Here is a 19739-nt window from a genome sequence, read left to right as displayed (position 1 = left end):
TAATTGTTACTGTCCAAAAACACTATGGAAGCATCCACGTGAGATAACCGTAATTTGAGGATGTGATCTTTAAACAAAAAAAACAAAAACTTTTTCTTTTTTTTAAATTTATATTCAGGGCTAATTAAAAAACATCCGGGGCTTTAGCCCCGAATGTTTTAGCCTCGGGACGCTAGTGGATCGAAATGCTACATAGGGAGCACATCATTGACAACTGACATCCTTAAACCATCTGGGCATCTTACCAGATGCCATACATAGGTTCTTTTCTCTTAGGTTCCACGGCACCTGAGCAGTGCAACATGAGGTGCCTTTAAGACAGTTATGTCAAACTCATTTTCACTCCAGGCCAGATCAGCATCATGGTCTCCTTCAAAGGGCCGGTTGTAACTGTAACACTGTATAAATGTAACTACTACCCATCGAACATATTGTAAATAACTGTCTTTGTATTTGATTGTTGTTTATTCAAGTTTAAAAACATTGTACATGCATTTATATCAATGTAAAAATAGATGTAAGCAAATGTCTTTGTTACTATGATGTAATACCATTTAATTTAATAAAAAACCCACATTACTCTATAAAAGATCAAACTTAAAACAGAAGAAAACAACAAAGAGAAAGATTTTGTTGAAAGCTTTTTTGTCACAAATGAGAAAGATATAACTCTGGTCCAACAAATAATTGTGAGTTAATAAAATTATGCATGTGGTGTGGGACAGTGGTTCTCAACTGCTTAAGCTAACAATTAAATAAATAAAAAACTCGGGAATGAAGCGAACAATCACAAATAGTCGCAGGTAAAGAGTGTTGTGAAAGCAGTTTTGAGGAGTGTGAGTACAGCGCTCAGTAAAGACCTGTGACTGAAAACGGGTCTGACACCAGTGTTCTATCAGGTGCTGGTGCCACGTCATTAGTGGCAACTGCTCGCAGATGGCTTGGCATCTCACACATGGCTGGGCATATGAGATGGGAACCGGAAATGCCTCCAGTAATTACTGGCAACTGCGGCATCTGAGGTGGGAGCCGTGACGTGGTGCCAGTGGTGCCAGTGGAACTAGACATGCTGCGATGTGGTGCCATGACGTGGTGCTTGTGCGTGGGGCATCCGACGGGGCAGTGGGCGCAGTGCCTCTATGAGGTGCCGCTGCCACGATATGGGCTTGCTCCTACTGAATTGGTTTTCAGTTTGGTTTTCATATTGTTATGTTGGTCTGTCTGCTGTGTTATTTTCTTTGTTTTCTTTCTGTACTTTATTATTATATGGAAATCCTAATTTTTGTATTTGTATTTATGTTTAATGTCAATATATTGAAATGATTAAAAATTTAAGTGAGAAAAAAACTTTTATTTTGAAGTTGTGTTACTGCAGTTGGTGCATTTCTGGTTGCGCTCTTAATTTGAACCTACAAAACAGCACCTCATCACCCCAATCAATCAGATTATATATATATATATATATATATATATATATATATATATATATATATATATATATATTTCAATGTATTTGCTGGCAGTAGTATACCAATTAATTTTTTTTTACACAATCCCTTTGTGATCCAGTCTGCACACAGTATGTATTGTGTACATCCAGTGAGATGGCCAACGCTCGGCTGCGCCGTGCGGTCTTCAATGTAAGGCTGCAGAAATTCTTGTAAATAAATTAGTCCTTGTCGGCAAAATCGATACCACTTGTACAGGAAGTCATCATGATGTAAGAACGGATCTTGGCTACCTGGAAGAACTCTCTCCCTATAAAACTAATGTAACTAATATCGCTTCTTCATCAATGAGGAAGGGAGCTGCTTTTTGTCCAGTGGGAGTGGCCAATTTACTGAAAACTGAAAAGCCTGACATGAGTTATCTTATCTTCAAAATTATCCAGCTGTTCCTGGAGAGCCTGAAGGATGGTCTCAGGTCAGTTTCAGACCTCAACATAGAAAGATGGCCCTTCAATTGTGCATATTGCTGAACAGGACTTTGGTCCTGTTAATAAAAAAGTATTAAATGTCCCTGTAATATCTGACCATCACACACTTATCTTATCAGAGTCCAGAAGTCACCAGAGCCTCCATGATCTCTGTATTGTAAACACGAAATGTCCAGTTTGTGTCTGTCCTAGTTAATGACAAATGTACGAGACACAGATGAGGTTCAGGTCCTTTAATTTAATGTGTAGTGGTGTTTGTGTATCTAACTGTACGAGGACAATTGCATTGAGGATTGACCGCTTGATGTTTGCGGACCAAGAAGACAAATGGTTGGTGTGTATGTGGAATATAGTCTAATAGATTTAATATTTCAATACTGTTATAATGTTACTGCATCAAACCTCCTCTGTACCTGTCAGTTTATTAGGCCCGGATAGATTTTATATGAATATAACAACAGTCATGTAATAAATGTTAACATGAGTAGTGTTGTAATGTAAATGTATTTTCTATTTAAACTACTTTTTGAGGTATTTTCCTTATCCAATATGAAAGAGAGTAGATATTAGATACACCTCCCAGTATAACAAGTACAGCAGAAACTACATTTAACTGAATGATCACATCCCTAAAACATTACATCTAAGTTTTATACAATATTAATTAACTTTTGATCTGGACGCAGAGCCTGTTGGTAGACTGCCTGTCTGTGTGGCGAAGCTGCTTGTTACAGCGCTCGATGCTCATTGGGAACAAAAGCTACATAACAATACGTGCTTTCACGTCAGGCTCAATTCGTCCACACTGCCTGTCTGTGAGGCTACGGAAGCGCGTGCGTGCGCGCACCAACATAAACCGCCTTCAAAGTAAAAGCAGTGTTGCCGTATTGCAGTTATAGCGTTTATCTTATTTATTTTTCATGTTTAAATTGACCTCACGCGGGCCGGACTGGGAAAGATGTAAGATGCCCAGGTCTGCTACGCCATCTGGGAGAGATTTAAAGCAATAACGCCCTTCTAATGCAAAAAAAATAAAACGTGCAAAAAAACCAACAACCATGCAGTTAAACGCATGATCAAATAGTTAACACATGATCGAATAAATAATGCTGTTAAAGGATTGCCAGATTAACGCTAAATTAACACATTAATCTGCCCAGCCCTATGTATGTGTGTGAATATTCTATTCTCTATTCAATAATATCCTTTTAACATTCCTATGTATAACCTGATAAAGACACAATAGAGTCTATTGTGTCTGTACTGACGGATTCATATTGAGGATTCAAGTGTGCGTTGACCTCAAATACAATCAGTATAGCGCATTAATCACGGCACAAGACCTGAAACCGGCTGACCCGATGAATTGGAGGTAGGGTTAAAGGAAACACATGCTTGATGGGCGCATGCCTGTGCCCATCAAGCATGAGTATCAGAATGTGTATCATGCGTAAAATGCTTCAAGCGGCACTGGGTGCATCCCTGTTTCCCTCATTTGTATCTTTCCCTTGCGTCTCCCACCAGGGATGTATGGAAAGACGTAAGAAAACCATGTGAGGAGAGAAGACACAAGGAAATAGGGTTGTTCGTTAGAGTTGTGCTTTTCCTGGAATCCAGACGAGAGCAGGCTGCAGTAGGTGTTAAAAAAACAATTCAGACAGTTTTCAGCTGCCTTCAAAGTATACACAGGAAGTCACATAAAAAATACTTCCTGTTGGTTTAGCTCTTGGCTACTTGTAGTTTACAGATCACATTTAGATTCATTCATATGTGAATATACATACATATTTATAGAGAAATGTGTGTGTAGCGGCATACATTGTTCTTTTTGTGTCTGCCTGTGAGATACATTACTACTGGTTTTGATATGTGTTGTAAAAATACGATTTTGCATTATCAACCACACAAGATATGTTTTTAGATTAAACCTGAGACTATTAGTCAACTAGTCAACTACACGTAAAATAAGGATTTTCGAACGAACCTAATAGGCTCGTTCTAGATGAGCCAGTTCTGCGCATAATCGATCGCTGGTGATCAACGCATTGTTAAATTTGTGTCTCTCACGAGAGCAAAACGGTGGTCGATTTCAGAGCCAGGCGCAGCAGTAGCTCTCTACTGACTGCTTGGCCCAGAGCATGATGGGAAACGCCTGGTTGTTTCCACATCAAAGAGCTGATTGGCTCTCACAGCAAACACCATGTGTTGTAGAAAATCCTTATTTCATGTGTAATTGTAATACTTATTGTTGGATTGTTGACTATTAATTTCAGGTTTAGTCTAAAACATATTTTGTATGGTTGATAATACAAAATTGTATTTATACAACACATATCAAAACCTGTAATGTATTTCACAGGCAGACATAAAAAGAACATATGAATAAATCCAAACGTGAACCGTAAACTACATGTAGTCTAAAGATCGGAACTAATATGAAGTCGTTTTTTCTATGACTTCCTGTTAATACTTTGAAGGCAGCTGAAAGCCGTCCGACCTGATCGCAGTTTTTCTTGATCGCCTCCTGCAGCGCCCTCCTGCTCTCGTCTGCATTCCAGGAGAGGCGCAGCTCTAACGAACGAGTCTATTAAGTTTTAACAGACATGAGACGTTACGTGAAGCGACGTCGGTTTCTGATGTTTACGGCCACTGATGACAGCTGATCAGCTGTCAGTCGCTTTAACAGCTGACGGAGTTTGTGTCCGTAAACATGATCATCGGAACAGAGTTGTTTTCTGCTCCAGACAGTTTTAGCGAACATTTCAATACAAATACTCTAATACTCTAAAGATATTGATTAACAATTACCGTATAATGTGTGCAGTTGATTTACTACTACTACTACTACTACTACTACTACTACTACTACTACTACTACTACTACTACTACTACTACTACTGCTACTGCTACTACTACGACTACTAATAATTATAAAAACAGTTATCATCACTGTCAGGGTGGAGATGTGTAGTCTGTTGATTAACAAACTGCATTGAGTATTTATACACAGTTTGTGGTATTTATACTGTGTCTTGGGTTCTGGCCGCAGAATGCGTCTTATTTTTATCATTATTTACGTCTGTATATTTTGAAATTCGGACTGAGACATAATTATAAAATAACCCACAATATGATTATGGTTTCTCGTCAACACAGAATATATTTATTTAGGCTTAATGTTTCAGGTTGAAGTTTCAGGTTAAACCTAAATTAAATAACCTATCAAACCGACAGTCAGGAACGACGTGTTTTAAAGTGTTTTAACCAGACGGTGAATAAAAAAACAAATGTAATATATAACTTGAGTTTAACTTGTGATCCTCTTTACTCTGATATCCAGCGATCTGTCCGCTCAGCTGCATCATCCAATCAAATGACTGATGGACATTGAGGGGGGCGTGTCCAGCGTTAAAACACTTCCTGGAAATCTGCACTCGCGTCTCCTCGATCATGGCTCCTCCGATTTCCCTCCTCGATCCTCGCTCCTAGGCTATGGTCGAATAGTCGAATAATCACCTGCTAACGTCTAACCCTAAGCACTTTTCCTTGACCTCTGTGGAAATGTCACGGGGTCGAGGAAAGATGGGAAGGAGAATTCATGAGGAGTTAGGAAAAGACCACCGCGGTGTTTAGAGAATCCGACTCCACTTTCACTAAGCGACGTAGTTCTGACGCGACGGCAGGCGATGTTAGTGACGTCAGTTGTCTGCAGCGGTGAAACTACAACGTTGTAGTCCATCTCCACCACAATAAGCATCTTAAATACTTCGTCTGTGTTCTTACAGTGTTGCGTCATGCAGAGGATTAAAGAACCCAGTTCATATATTACTTTATTAACGAAGTTGGTATAGAAATGAACGAAGGAATATGAAAGTGAAACCAAGGGATTTTACACTGAGTACAAAGCTACTAAACTGTTTCTGTTCAGTTTCAAACCTGCTGAATTAAACACGTTATCCCACTAACTATGTGTGTCATATGTGCGTCTCATATCCATTTATGTTGTTATGTTTTATATGCAGATTATAATCTGATCATAAAAATATGCAGACAACAGTTTATGAAACACCACACAACTTGATAGTGCTTTGTTGTAATGTGCCAAAATAGTCGATTAAAAAGATGATTATCATAAACATGAGTCAGGCTGAAGAGCTCGACCAGTTTAACTCTTTCATTAATGCTTCTGTAACTAAAGTAAAATAAAAGAATGAGGGCTGAAGCTGCAGTTCAAGAGGGAATATCAAATACAGCAGTTTCATCACTTTACAGCCGTGTTCAGCAACGTAACGCTCATAGTTTTCCAGCCGGTTTAACAGATTATTGAGAGTATTTACAAGATACACTATTTATTATTTAAATGATCCGCGTTTGTCGGTCATGGTCGTTTGTTCTCGTGAACGGCCGAATGAAACGTAACTTTAAATGTTGCCGCCGCAAGGGATTGTGGGTCGGCATTATCTCCTTTCCTTTCGTTAAGAAAGGTCCAGTGGTTCCTAAGCTAAAGGAGCTAAGTTAGGAGGCATGAAGCTCCTTTCCTTTGCTTTTAGAGAATTCGACCGGCACTCATTATGGGGGCCACTGAGGTACTTTGGGTCATTTCCCTCAGTTAGGAAGGTTCCTAACCAAACAGGACTATTCGACCGCAGCCCTAGTTTTGGGACGGTCGGCAATATGGCGGCGCAGAACCATCTCTTGCTCGTGGAGCGAGAAGCGAGGAAACGAGAATTTAGAGACTTGGGATGCACCCAATGAAAAACGTTCATTGGAACGGGGCTCCCCGCCTCCAACCCCCGACCACAGAGCACGTGGGCGGCTGTTGTTAGTTGTGGTGACATCGTTGCCATGGTAACGAAGTCATTCATGAGGCGATGTTTTTGATCTAGCGGTACACTTTACGACAGTATTTAATAATACTATTACATTTTGGCGTTAGACAGAGTGTTTTATATGAAGAAGAAGACACCGAGTTGCATCTACAGCCAACGAGTATGTTTATTTGAATTCCAGGTAAGCCAACACTCGTTTAGTAATGCAGGAGTTAGCTAACGTTGGGCAACAGATAGCACCAGCTTGAAGGCAGTGTTGAAACCTCACGTGACCGGGATTGCTGTTTAGACAAAACTACCTGGTACTTATTAATAATATTAATGAATTCAATTTGTGTAGTGCTTTAAAACAGTGCTTCTCAAATGGGAGTACATGTATTCCCGGGGGTATGTGAAGGCACTCCAGGGAGAATGTAATATTTTTAAAGGAAAAAACAAATAAATGTGCATCTGTTTAAAAAAGAATTAATAAATAAATATTCAATAAAATACAAATGTAAGTTTCTGAACTGTTTTTCATATAGTAATTTAAATCAGACACTGATTTATTACATATTTTTTTCAACAAAAAATGTTTTGCGCTGTTGAGGGGATGCTTTTTACATGGGGTAGTGACCCTATGTAAAAATCAAAATCACTGAAAAAATGTTGAGAACCACTGCTTTAAAAGGTATTCATTGCACCTTACATGGTAAAAAAAAAACAACAAAAAAACAATAGAAGCAACAACAATATAAACTAAAGACAGTAGCATAACAAAACAAAAACATGCTGGACTAGCATCACAGGTTAAAACAAGATTCAAATTAATTCGTTTTAATTGCTGTTTTGAAAGTGCAGAGTGATGAAGAATGTTGAGGTGGTTGGACACAGTATGGGGGGGGTAAGGAGGTTGGCCTCAGCCGATAGCGGGTTGGAGCATGTCGGTGCAGGAGGTCAGAAAGGTATGAAGGGGCTAGGTTGTGAAGAGTAGATGAGAATCTTGAACTGAATTCTTTGCTGTATGGGGAGATAGTGGTTTGATGAAATCTCTGGTATGGTAGTAGGAGAGCACATGGGCAGCTGAGTTCTGGATGTATAGAAGTTTGTTGATGATTCTGGTGGATGTTCTGTAGAGGATGCTGTTGCATAAACGGAATCTCATCTTCAGACTTGTTCCGCAAAAACGTCTGAGCAATGTACGCTAGACATCTTGACGTCACCTCAACGGTGTCCTCCCTGAAAGAAGACGAGGAGGAGGAGGAAGAGGTTCCTGAACTGCAGCAAAGCTTTTATTTTGGGAACAGTGTTGTCAAACCACAGACCCGACTACTTCCGCTGGAGGATGCAGAGCAACAGGAGCTTCCTAAGCGTTACTCAACAGAGACGGTATATCTAAGCAGAACTCAGCTGAAGCATGTTGTAGAAAGCGTTTTGAAAAACAGCCTGCTAAAGGTCAGTTTTAACACAGTGGTTTACAATGGCCAACAATTTGCTCTGTGTGTTATTCATTGATTATAACCACTCACTGTATCATCTTCAGTATTTGTATCTTGAAGGCAACCAGATATCCAGTATCCCAGATTCAATGTTCACCAGCTTGCCAAACCTTCTCTGGCTGGACCTCAGGAATAACCAAATTATATCCCTCCCTGCCAAAATTGGCTTGCACAGGTACTTATAGACCTGCTCTTTGAGATATATGCTGATTGATTCTACCCACCTTGGGAGTAAAGTGTATGTTTTTTTGTAGATTATTTTGTACAATTTTGTACAATTTGCTCATGTTCAGTTCAACTAAACACTCACCTACCAATCTGTCATTATTTTGTCTTCACATAGGTCTCTAAAAACGGTGCTCCTCGAAGGAAACCCCATTTCAGAGCTTCCACCAGAGTTGGGTAAGGAGAATTCGGTAACCTTTTTCTAGCCAGCGCTTGTAATAAAGTGAAGCTTCTAATCATTTTACTTCCAACTGCAGTATTACAAACTGTTCAAGCGATTTAGATTGCGCTTTTGCACCCGACATGTATATATTTTTACCACATAACATCAATATCCTGAGTGTCAACAAGCACGCATCATTCTACTTCCTGTCTTCAAAGTAAAAGCACTTCCTGCTTCCATGCTCTTCACAATAAAAGTCAATCATGTAATAAAACAAGTTAGAACAGTGATGTCTCTGCTCTTAGAAGGGACAAGGAGTCTTCTGGTTTTGTCACTTTCAATAAGCCTCACTAGCAGCTAGTTTAGAGATAGATCACATGCAATTGTTTATTTATAGAAATAATATACATAATAATAATATTAATCTTAATTTTATACCGATGCCTCTATATGACCTATATAAGACTATCACCGAAAAGATTGACTATCTATCAGTGGCGGGCCGTTGGTTATGTCAATATGCCTGCTGTGCTGTTTAATAGCTGATTGCGGCATTGAGTTACAGTTAAATTATTTAGTTTGCTCGCAAGCTATCAGCGAGCTATGCAGACCTGCTTTCCAGTTTCCATCGTGCATGAGATGCGCTTGCCAGTAGGTCTTATGCTGTATTCATACCAAACGCGGCGCAAAAATTTTATTCTTTAAAATATTATTCGTAGTCCCACTACAGCGTCTGAATGATGGCCGCTATCAGTGCTACTTCCGGGGGACCGTCAGCAGTTTAAATCAGCAACAACGATGAGCGCAGCTTCTCAACGCTGATTCTCAAACGCTCATTTCGCCCCGCATCAAACGGGCTGTATCTGCGTGCCGCCTCAATCGCGTCTATCGCGTCGCCCAGCGAAAAAAACGTTATTTTGTCGGCCGATGCATCTTTGCATTGATGTCAAATTGTATAGAGCCAGGACAGTTTCAATGATGGTAAATGCGCAGAGAAAGATTCACAAATGCGCAGAGAAAGATTCACAAATGCGCACATAGATTCACAAATGCGCGCAAAGATTTAGAAATGTGCATAAAGATTTACAAAAGCACACAGAAGAATTCACAAATACATTCCAATGATTTATATAAATGTAAAAAAAAAACACAAATATGTTTCTGCATTTGTATGTATTTATTTATGAATTGCACTGCATTTGTGGCTCCATATTTACAAGTTGCTTTTTTGAGGCTCCCCTGCCAGCTTAATTCGCAAATGTCTTTCAAATATCTTTTTTAAAAATGAATCTACCCGGAGCCAATTAGATGTCCAGACTCAACAAAGTTTGATGTCCCAACGTTTCTGCGACTTCCACAACAACTATGAAGCAGAACTAGTGGTTATTTCAATGGTGTCCTTGAGCAAGACATTAGGGTGACCACACCAGACATCCGGGTTTTCAATGCCCTGTCTGGCGTTAGGCGCAGCATCAAGCCGCACGCGTATTTGTCCTCCTGTTTGAAGTTGCACTGGACCTTAAGAGTAAGTGATACTGTGTTCACACCAAATGCAGCACGAATATAATCGCGCCGCATCAAAGGGGGCTGAAGCCACGTGGAGAGTGGAGGGTGAGCGGAGCTCATGCGATTGGTTGAAAATGAGGGCGATATCTGATTGGCCCCGGGTAGATTCATTTTGAAAAAAGACATTTGTGAATCCAGCCATGGCTCAAAAAAGCAACTTGTAAATGTGGAGCCACAAATGCAGTGCGATTCACAAATAAATACAAATGCAGAAATATATATATATATTCTTTTTTTTTTTTACATTTATATAGATCATTGGAATGTATTTGTGAGAGCAGAGCCTAGCTAGCAGGCCTAGCTGGCCCTGATGGCCCTCCACTGCTATCTATATAGCTATCCTTAATGCTCTTCATCAGTGCCACCGGGTTGGATTCCACATATAATCATTCTGTTCACTAGAAACCTTCAGTTCAGACTCCAACGGGGCCTCCAATCCACAGACCTGAGCTGGTGTTGCTATCGCCTTCAACCTGAGGTTGGAAGCTTCAACGGGAGGAGGAGACCCTGGGTATTACTGGGCCTGTTGGAGGGAAGAGAACCAGAACCTGGACTTTGTTGGTCACACTGTCAGACCCTGCTGCAGTAAAATGAAGGATTTTCTAAAGGGAATCGGGGACTCTAAAACACTTCCACTTTTGCCAATAGGGGTCGACACAAAATAAAAGGTCTTTGTAGTAACTTTAATGCTGGCAATCTGGGAATGTACAGTGTGTAAGATCCCAATGCTAATGCACTGAAATTAATCTGGATACGAGCAGAAACCAAACATAAAACTAATCTAATTGTTTCTTTATCTGTCTTATTTTCTGTCCCAGGAAATGTGATCACCCTTAAAGGCTTGAACTTGAGGAACTGCCCCATCTGTTTCCCTCCGCAACACATTGTGAGCCAAGGGCTTTGGAGTATCCTCCAGTACCTGAGGAGCGCCATGGCTATACGGCCGGGTAACGCGAGGAAAAGCCCTCCAGGTGACTCAAAGGCACCTTAACTTTGCGCAGCAAGGTGTGCAGTGTGCACAAGCATTCTGGCCATCTGCTGTTTTTGTCAAGACAGGGTAGCTGGCCACAAAAATAGCTCCATGCCCTGGAATCACTTCAGTGGGGTGACTTCTATTCCCTTAGCGTGCCACTCGGCTGACTCTCTCTTTTTTTTTCTCCCCCAGAAAGCCTTATTTCATCTCTTGTAATATTTTTAGCCATATGTAAAGGATTAATAACATTTGGGATCTAAACTGGAGCTCACTGTCAATAAGAGCTGTCTTGAAGTGATCGCTGTGGGAAGACCCAAATGGCTGCTTCACAATGAGTAGAGCCAGACCTCGGAATCAAACCATCTATGTCTCGACCTTTTAAGGTTACAGAAACAAATAAATTAGCATTTATTAATCCCCTTGGGGAAAATCTTCTCTGCATTTGACCCATGCTTGATTAAGGAGCAGTGGGCTGCCCTCTGAGGCAGTGGCGGGCCGTAAAAATTGTCATTACTTTGCATGCGCACGCTAGTTAGCTCGCTAGCTAACAGAAAGCTTCACAGAACTTTCCAGTTTACATTGTGCTTGTCTTACAAGCAGGGTGAGATGCCCCCAGTAGGTGTAACACAGTCCATAGCTTATTTAATAGCTCCAGATACAGATTCTCTCTTCTTCTACTGAAATTTAAGCGCTCTTCTTTAAGTTAAATAAGCACAGCCAACGTGACTAGGTGCCTACAGTGCCACCTAAAGTACCGGAGTGTGTGTGTGTGTGTGTGCACTGTGCAGGGAACACACAGCGCCTAGATATACACAGGGATTAAACAGTGACGGCCAGGCCGCTAGCCTTCACTGTTTAACCAGCGGAGAGAGAGAAGAGAGAAAGACATAAAGAGAAACAGAGGTGAGATCTGATTGGATAAAGAGTGTTAAAGCAATGTATTAGGCCAGCGACAGCTCTCTGGCCTGAACAGCCAGCAGACAGCAAGCCTTAAGGAACAGACATGAGACAGGAGCTGCTCAATGACAACATAAGCTAATAAGGAAAAAATATTATAATACATGCAATGTATTTGTGAAAAACAATTACATTATACAATATATATTATTTTTAATTATTAAATGATATATATATATATATATGTGTATATATATATATATATATATATATATATATATATATATATATATATATATATATATATATATATTTATAATTATGAAATAGCTATAACTTTTTGATTATGTTTAGGCCAGCAAAGAAGGCCTAGCTGGCCCTGACAGCTTGCCACTGCTGTGAAGTGACTGGGGAACAGCTCTTGGTGAAGTGTCTTACTCAGGGACACTTTGACTATGTGGAGACTGGGGATTGAACTCGCTACCTTGTGGTAAGCCTTCCCCTCAATTATGTGAAGACAGGGCTCCAAAAAGGGACCCACTTTGTATATAAATAGAATAAGTTTAGATATTTATACAAACTGATTCTGCGTGGTCATCAACCTTTTTTGCGCTTCGACAAAATGGAATAATTAAAGTCCAATCCTACACGTAGGTAAAAGTTATATACAGCCCCTTATTTTTATAAACACATTTTCTGCTCTGCAGTAAGTAGGGAAAGTTTAACAGGCTATTCTTAGCTAACCTTTAGTGAAATATTGGCATAAATATGCTGCAGTTTGAGAAGAACTCTGTATTCTATGATTCTATGAGTAATTATCACCACGATCAGCTGCAGCTAGCACTGACTGTCGCCAGTGTTAGCAGCCCTAGCATCAGACTTGTAGCCGCTATTGTCATGTCTGTAGCTGGCTCCTGCCCCCTGCCATGGATCGTAGCTGTGTCTGGAACTGGTCCTGCCCCCTGCCATGGCCTTGCTGATGCCTCTACTCTCTACTTCCTTCCTCTGACATGGATTGTGGTTATTTGGATCATTGTCCATGCCCACTACTCATTACATGAATAATTTATGTCATATTCATTCACTCTGGTCACACTCTGTTATTCACTCTGGTCACATGACATCTATTGCTTCTGTCCATCCAGAGAGAGGGATCCTCCTCTGTTGCTCTTCTTCATGTTTCTTTCCTTTTTTCTCTGTGAAAGGGTATTTACTATCTTTATTTGGGGGAGTTTTTCCTGATCTGGTGAGGTCCCGGGACAGGGATGTTATGTGTACAGATTGTAAAGCCCTCCGAGGCAAATTTTGTATTTTTGATTTTGAGTTATATAAATAAAACTGAATTGAATTCATCGGCAGAGCTGCCAGTGGTGGAAAAGCTCCAGCTGTCCGAGCTGATGGGTCCCAGTGTGGAGGAGTCGGTGGACGAGGACGAGCTGCGAAGGTTCAGGGACCTCAGACATCGGATGATCCTGCTGGACAAGGCACAGTTAGGCTCTTTGCCACAGACAGATGGAGACTCGAAGTCACGCCTTCTTCCCGCAATAAAACGGTAAGTTAAAGTATTCAATTTTGACGTAAGATTGCCATTATAGTTGAAAATGTTCTGTCAGTGAGCTTGTATTCAGGGAGTACGAAGAGGAGGTTGATGCCACTCTCGTACCTGTGTATTGAAGCCACAGGACACTTAGCTTATGTGTTTGTTTATATATATATATATATATATATATATATATATATATATATATATATATATATATATATATATATATATTTATTTATACGTGTGTGTGTGTGTGTGTGTGTTAAAAAGTGAGCTCCAGAGGTGATACCTTTTGGGTATCGCTAGGCCAGCTGTTTCTAGTCTTTATGCTAAGCTAAGTTAACCGGCTGCTGGCTTAAGACACATTTGAGTGTTGCAAATAAGCATTTCCCCCAAAATGTCAAACCATTTCTTGAAAAAATAATAAACAAAATCACCACATTAGCCAGATACATGTCAAATGTGTTTTTGCTGGGCTAACAGAACAAAGGAGCTACTTGTTTAATGCTCATGCCGTTGATTACACTGTTTTCCAGGCAGTAAATATCTGTTGGCCATAAAATGTGTTGAACCTGTTCAGATATAGTGCACAAAAGAATTTGAAAGGATTATTGTTCTATCTGATAGCCAGGCAGAAGAGAAGGATTGGTTTTGTGACAGTAGGTAAACTGTTGCGATGAGGACTGGAGTTGCGTGTGGCACAGTGTCTTGGAAAAGGAGCGCAAAACACTTTTTAACCCATCATTCTGACCAATCATTCTTACCCCAGATGAAATCTTTTGCCATCAAAATATATTTTTTGTTCATCAAATAACAATAATTGGGGTTGTTTAATACTATGCTCTTCATGATTATAATACATTATAATACACAAGTAACTTGACTGAATCATGGGTGATTTATTTAATATAATAACATCTTTAGTCCTCTGTGATCAAAAATCCTGCATCCTGATCTTGCATGTTGATTTGTGGGGTCAAGTAATGGTTATGATAACAGCAACAACATAAAACAGGTCTTTTCTCCCAGGTGTCATATTTTAGAGAGAAACAGGCAGCACCATGACGAGGCAGAAGCACTTTACTGCACAGGAGGCTTGTGAAATCATTTTTGACTATGTTGTGGAAAAGAATGACCAGGAGGACAATGCTGAACATCATGGGGAGGTTTCAGGGTCAGATGGGAAGAAAACTAATGATGAGGTGATGGATCCAACACGGGACCACATTCTACTTCTTCCTCTGAAGAAACCCCACATCACATGCTGCACAAATGGAAGAAGGTATGAAGTGAAGCAGCATGATGACATGGTGGTCTTCCATCCCTATCCCTAACAGAGAGAGTCAATCCAGCATGGACCAACCATATATTCAAGGATTAATGAAATAAAATCCTTGCTTGGTCTGTTTCTGCCCACGCCTATTGAAGAGGTGGTGCTGAACATGACAAACAAGGGGGGGGCGCAAGATGGGTCCAATGGACCTGCAAGCATTGGTGTGTTGGTTGTTTCTCGCTGGCGTGTACCGATCCAGTAAAGAAGCAACAGCTATGGCATGCCAAGTGCTACCATGACAGTCAAGATGTTTCATATAATCTCAAGAGTGATTCCATTTGATGATAAAGACACGAGAGAAGGTCGCTGTGCACAAGACAACCATGCTCCCATTGGAGACGTTTGGGACAAGTGTGTGTCTCTCCTGCCGCGGATGTTTGATTCTAGGCACTGATGTGACTGGATGAGCAGCTGGTCCCCTTCAGAGGTCGACGTCCATTCAAACAGTACATTTTGAGTAAACAAGGGAAATATGGGATAAGAAACATGAGCCTCATGCAATGCCAGGTCCAGCTAGCATGGAACATGCAAGTATACACTGGACACTGCTAATGCGCTGTCAGAAAACTCAGTCAGAAAAATCAGGGCCTACAAGTTGTCCTTGACATGAAGGTCTCCAATGGAAAACGATAATCTGTGACAACTTCTTTAATTCACATGCCCTTGGCCTGCAGCTGCGGAAAAGAAGCTGTACATGGTGGGGACAGTATGAAGGACTGAGCTGAGCTTCCCCCTGCACTGGTGTCAAACACCGACAGGGCTCAGTTCTCATCCAAGTTTGCCTTCACCGAGAGCCATGCCCCTATCACTCAAAAAACAGAAATGTTCTTCTGATGATTGCCAGATTGGATACAGAGATGCAGCAGTTCTGTTCAGCTCTACCTCTGCAGCAGCTGTCTCCTTGCCTATAACCCAGAAGGAGGAGGGGCTAATTCCGCCCTCGCCAGAGTGATCTCAAAACATGTAAAAATGTGCCAAAAATGCAATCTGCACAGATCACATCATTACTATTTGCCTTGCATGCAACTAATGACACATTTCGTCATTTTTTATATTGAAAAGTTAGTTTTGCTAAGTTAAATGTCTTGGAAAAGAATATTGACATGTTTTATATGTCAGGTAATGAGGTGACTAAAAAGTTGAAGCATAGAGATTTATACTTTATGCTTTAGAAACAGTCAAACCAGACAAGGTCATTTTTGACCCCACTGGACAACAGGTGAAATTATTTGCAAGTATTTCAAAAACACCATCCTCACTAAACTTTGACATGTACCACTCTGTAATAAGTCAAATTGTCAAAATAATATAAAGTCAAAATAATTAATTTGTTTCACTTTCTTTCCACTCAAAATCAGGTTTTACAAACAAGGTATATTGGCCCTAAATTCCAAAAAGAAATGGAAAAAAGTGTGTGGTAAAGGGTTGAACTGAAGTGAGAGGTGTAAAACAAAATTGATTGACAATTTATAATTTATACTTTAAATAACAGTCAAACCAGGTAGGGTCATTTTGACCCAAGAGGACACAGATGTATGGCAAACGGGAGGACATTACAAGGGTTAATGGCACTCTCTGCAGAGGAAACAAAGTAATAAAAACTAAAAAATGTCCCAGGCTATCTACGGCAGGGCTCGGAGCTCAGGAGAGCAATGGAAATAAAGCATTTTGGTTTGAATTTTCCGCCAGAAAAAAGGCAACCACCCAGACCGGTGTGATTCCCCAGCTCCCCCTGTTTGACTCTCGACATTGGAAGACGAAAGGGCCAGAAGAAAGGAGACAGGCTGCAGTAAAGGAGCTGACAGGGAAACCTGCTATTCTGGAGCAGAAAAGAAAGTGAGTTCAGTCAGTTCTATTATAAGAGTCAATATGTTCAATATGAGTTCAATATGAGTTCAATATGATAATGTACTCTCTCCACGGTCCGCAGCGCTACATTTTCGACCAAATCACAGGAGGTGATGGTGATTGTTGAAACAAGGAAGCATACAAAAGAAACATGCACTTTATTAATCCCCTTGGGGAAATATATTATTTAATTAATATTCATATTTATGAATATTTTATTTCTGTCGAGTTTTAATGAATCCTGTTTTACAAACTGCATGGTACAATTTCTATTTATAAGACTGGTGGCTTTAAAGAGAGATATTAATTATTTTATATTTTTTAAGTTATAAGAGATTTTGAGATTATAAATCCCTGTTTATTGTATTTATTTTGCATAGGCCTATATATGTGTATTTATTATTAATTATTGTATTGTTTTGATGAGTGCAAAATCAATATTCCTCGAATCATTTTTTATGTGACAAAGTAAAGTATAAAATAAATTTAAAAAAACATGGCATTTCCTCCTGCTCTCTGAATGCTAGGAAGTAGTCTAGCCTGCACTTAGAAGAATGCATCCTTTACTTTGAGAACAACCCCATATACACAATGTAAAGAATGAATAATCAATGATCAACCATTTAGAAACAATAGCCCAGGAACTCTTTTCTTTGACGTGGATCTATTACAGTATATTGTTATTTGGCTCTCCACAGGAGCCAAGAGGCTCTTCGGAAGTGGGGTACACAAGCCAAGATCCTCCAGGACAATAAAACATCCGGGCGAAAGAAGCATACACAACAAAGAAACCAAGAGGTATTTGTGAAATAAACCACCTCCAATTCTATCTGTCAGCCTGCCTACCACAAGGGGGCAGTAGAGCGCTATCTCTGCCAAACTGAGCTGGGAACTATAACAATGATTATGGTACATGACATTTAGATGCTGGTAAATTAGGTTTTCAGGTAGCAGCGTTGCCGGAGTCGGTGTCAGTGATCCTTGAGGGCAGCGCTGTTGAAGGCAACAACAGATGGCAGTGCTCACGATGGAGCATATAGCTGTCAAAGCTGACATGTCCATGAACCATAGAGAATGCAGATGGATAGTTTAAAGTAATTTGACTGTCAGCTGCATTACGCATTCAGCTTGGAAGTGTAGTGTAAAATGTTTGCCAGTAACCACTTGCTTAAAAATACACTCGAGAAAAAAAATTGTAAAAAGAAAAACCATCCTGGGTTTTATCTGGGTATTTTGACAGAACAAGGCAACAGGATAATAAACACCAATTATTCCTCTGCAACAGGAAGCAGAAACTGATTCAAAACCTGGTGTGGGTCAGGCGTCCGCCTTATCCATCCCAGACTGTCAGGATACCAGGTAAATTGTTGTCTAAAACACTGACTAACTCCAGATAAAAGGAGCACACATAGACCTGAAACCTGAGCCAGTAAAAGAAGCAGAATCAGATATTTTTGCTTTGAAATGTTTCCGTTTGTTTCTTTGATGTATTTAAAAAAGGGAAACTGATGAGGCATGTTTTCTACCAATGTCAGCTACTGAGCCTATTTCATCTATGATATGTTGAACATTTGGTTTAATAGAAAAGCAACACAGAGCCTCCTGATCCATAGCGACACCGCTCTTAAAGTATCCACTACATGGCATTTACTCCCATATTGAGCTATGTAGATGAAGGTAGAAAGCTAGAGTCCCCTTGTGGACAAAGAGAGACAGTGCACCCACATCAGCAGTTTCTTTTGTTCTAGTTAAGCAAAACCATGGCCCAAAAAAAGACAAACCAGATTTGATGGTACGTCTCAGACTTTTCTATTTGCATTGATTGGATAAATCTTAAATAAGAAGAAAACAGTCAATTCAGAGACTTGCATAATTAATCAGCTACCAGACATAAGGGCTATGAGACTACCAGCCATACCTAGGCAACTAGATATTCAGTACTTCAGTATGATATTTTGACCTTTGGACCTGGCCCTTCTAGCTCAACACGCAAGCTGGAGCGGCAGATCCGTGACCGCATCAACGAGATGCAGAAGAGACGCAGGAATCCCAGGGCCACCACCAAAGAGCAGTACCGAGCAGCGTCAGAGATAGATGTGGACGAGGTCTGACTCTCCGCTATATTGTTCACACAACTCAATCTATATTAAAGTCATAGGTTATTGATTAGATTTGTTTTTGTTTCCCTCCCCACTTCAAACGACAGATAAGGAAGCTGCAGGCTCGGCTCCTAGAGAGGAAGAGGAATTGGGGAGGAGATTGTGAAAAGTGCTTCACAATCTTCACTGAAGACACCTGGCCGAGTTTCATTGACAAATAGTGGGGATTTCAGTTTGGTTGTATTGAATACAATGTAAAGACTAATTCCCTGTATGAATGACCACTCCAATGCTCATATCATTAAAAAAAATAAAGAGCACATGATGTTACTGGACAGTTAAGTGTTTTTGAAATGTTCTTATGCAAAACACCCTCTCATTGGACAACCTTGTCATATTTCCCATTTACCTCAGCTCATTATCATCCAGTACCTGAAAATATGTACACAGTATGGTACCGTCACCTCTTTAAGGTGTGACATTGAGCTGTTCACGTGATTGACTCACAAAACATATTAGCATACACAAGACTCATATTCCCTACAACGGTATACCACTAAACAAAGCTTAAAATATAATGGGAATACATTTACTTATAATTGTAATGTGTTAGATAAACTTGAGAAATCATTTATTTTCACATTTGAACCTATACATTTTTAGTAAGTAATAAGAAATATACAACTTTACATTAATAGTGGGTATTTGCAGAAGGTCTCAAATACTGCATCCAAATGAAGGACATAGCTAAGGGGCATTTTAAAATCTCCAATGCTTTCGTGAACGTATTTGATGGCTGTACATTACGAAGAATATTTCGAGGTCATAGTTATTTCACATTTGTAAAA

General features: G+C 40.1%; 1 protein-coding gene across 1 annotated transcript; it reads left to right on the top strand.

Annotated features, from left to right (window-relative positions):
- Nucleotides 1-6761: 6761 nt before the first annotated feature.
- LOC137779994 (leucine-rich repeat-containing protein 27-like) lies at nucleotides 6762-19233 on the top strand. Its single transcript, XM_068568286.1, has 11 exons — nucleotides 6762-6947; nucleotides 7917-8200; nucleotides 8289-8419; nucleotides 8588-8646; nucleotides 11017-11169; nucleotides 13428-13620; nucleotides 16634-16780; nucleotides 17491-17590; nucleotides 18078-18151; nucleotides 18774-18897; nucleotides 18999-19233. The coding sequence occupies exons 2-11, from the start codon at nucleotides 7943-7945 to the stop codon at nucleotides 19110-19112; spliced, it is 1353 nt and encodes a 450-aa protein (XP_068424387.1). The 5' UTR covers nucleotides 6762-6947; nucleotides 7917-7942; the 3' UTR covers nucleotides 19113-19233.
- The last annotated feature ends 506 nt before the right edge of the window (nucleotides 19234-19739 follow it).

The sequence above is a fragment of the Clinocottus analis genome, unplaced genomic scaffold (genome assembly GCF_023055335.1).
Source record: "Clinocottus analis isolate CAN_PGR_092001 unplaced genomic scaffold, fCliAna1.0.p SCAF_8, whole genome shotgun sequence".
NCBI classification, from domain to species: domain Eukaryota; kingdom Metazoa; phylum Chordata; class Actinopteri; order Perciformes; family Cottidae; genus Clinocottus; species Clinocottus analis.
The sequence above is the reverse complement of the archived record's forward strand: the minus strand, read 5'-3'. Positions and strand labels throughout refer to the sequence as shown.

What these genes read in the sequence shown, in the direction of transcription:
- LOC137779994 (XM_068568286.1), top strand. Translation starts at nt 7,943, where the DNA reads ATGTACGCTAGACATCTTGACGTCACCTCAACGGTGTCCTCCCTGAAA. An exon ending in CGCGAGGAAAAGCCCTCCAG is followed by an intron (nt 11,170 to 13,427) that starts GTGACTCAAAGG and finishes ATTCATCGGCAG; the next exon opens with AGCTGCCAGTGGTGGAAAAG. An exon ending in CTTCTTCCCGCAATAAAACG is followed by an intron (nt 13,621 to 16,633) that starts GTAAGTTAAAGT and finishes ATTTTCCGCCAG; the next exon opens with AAAAAAGGCAACCACCCAGA.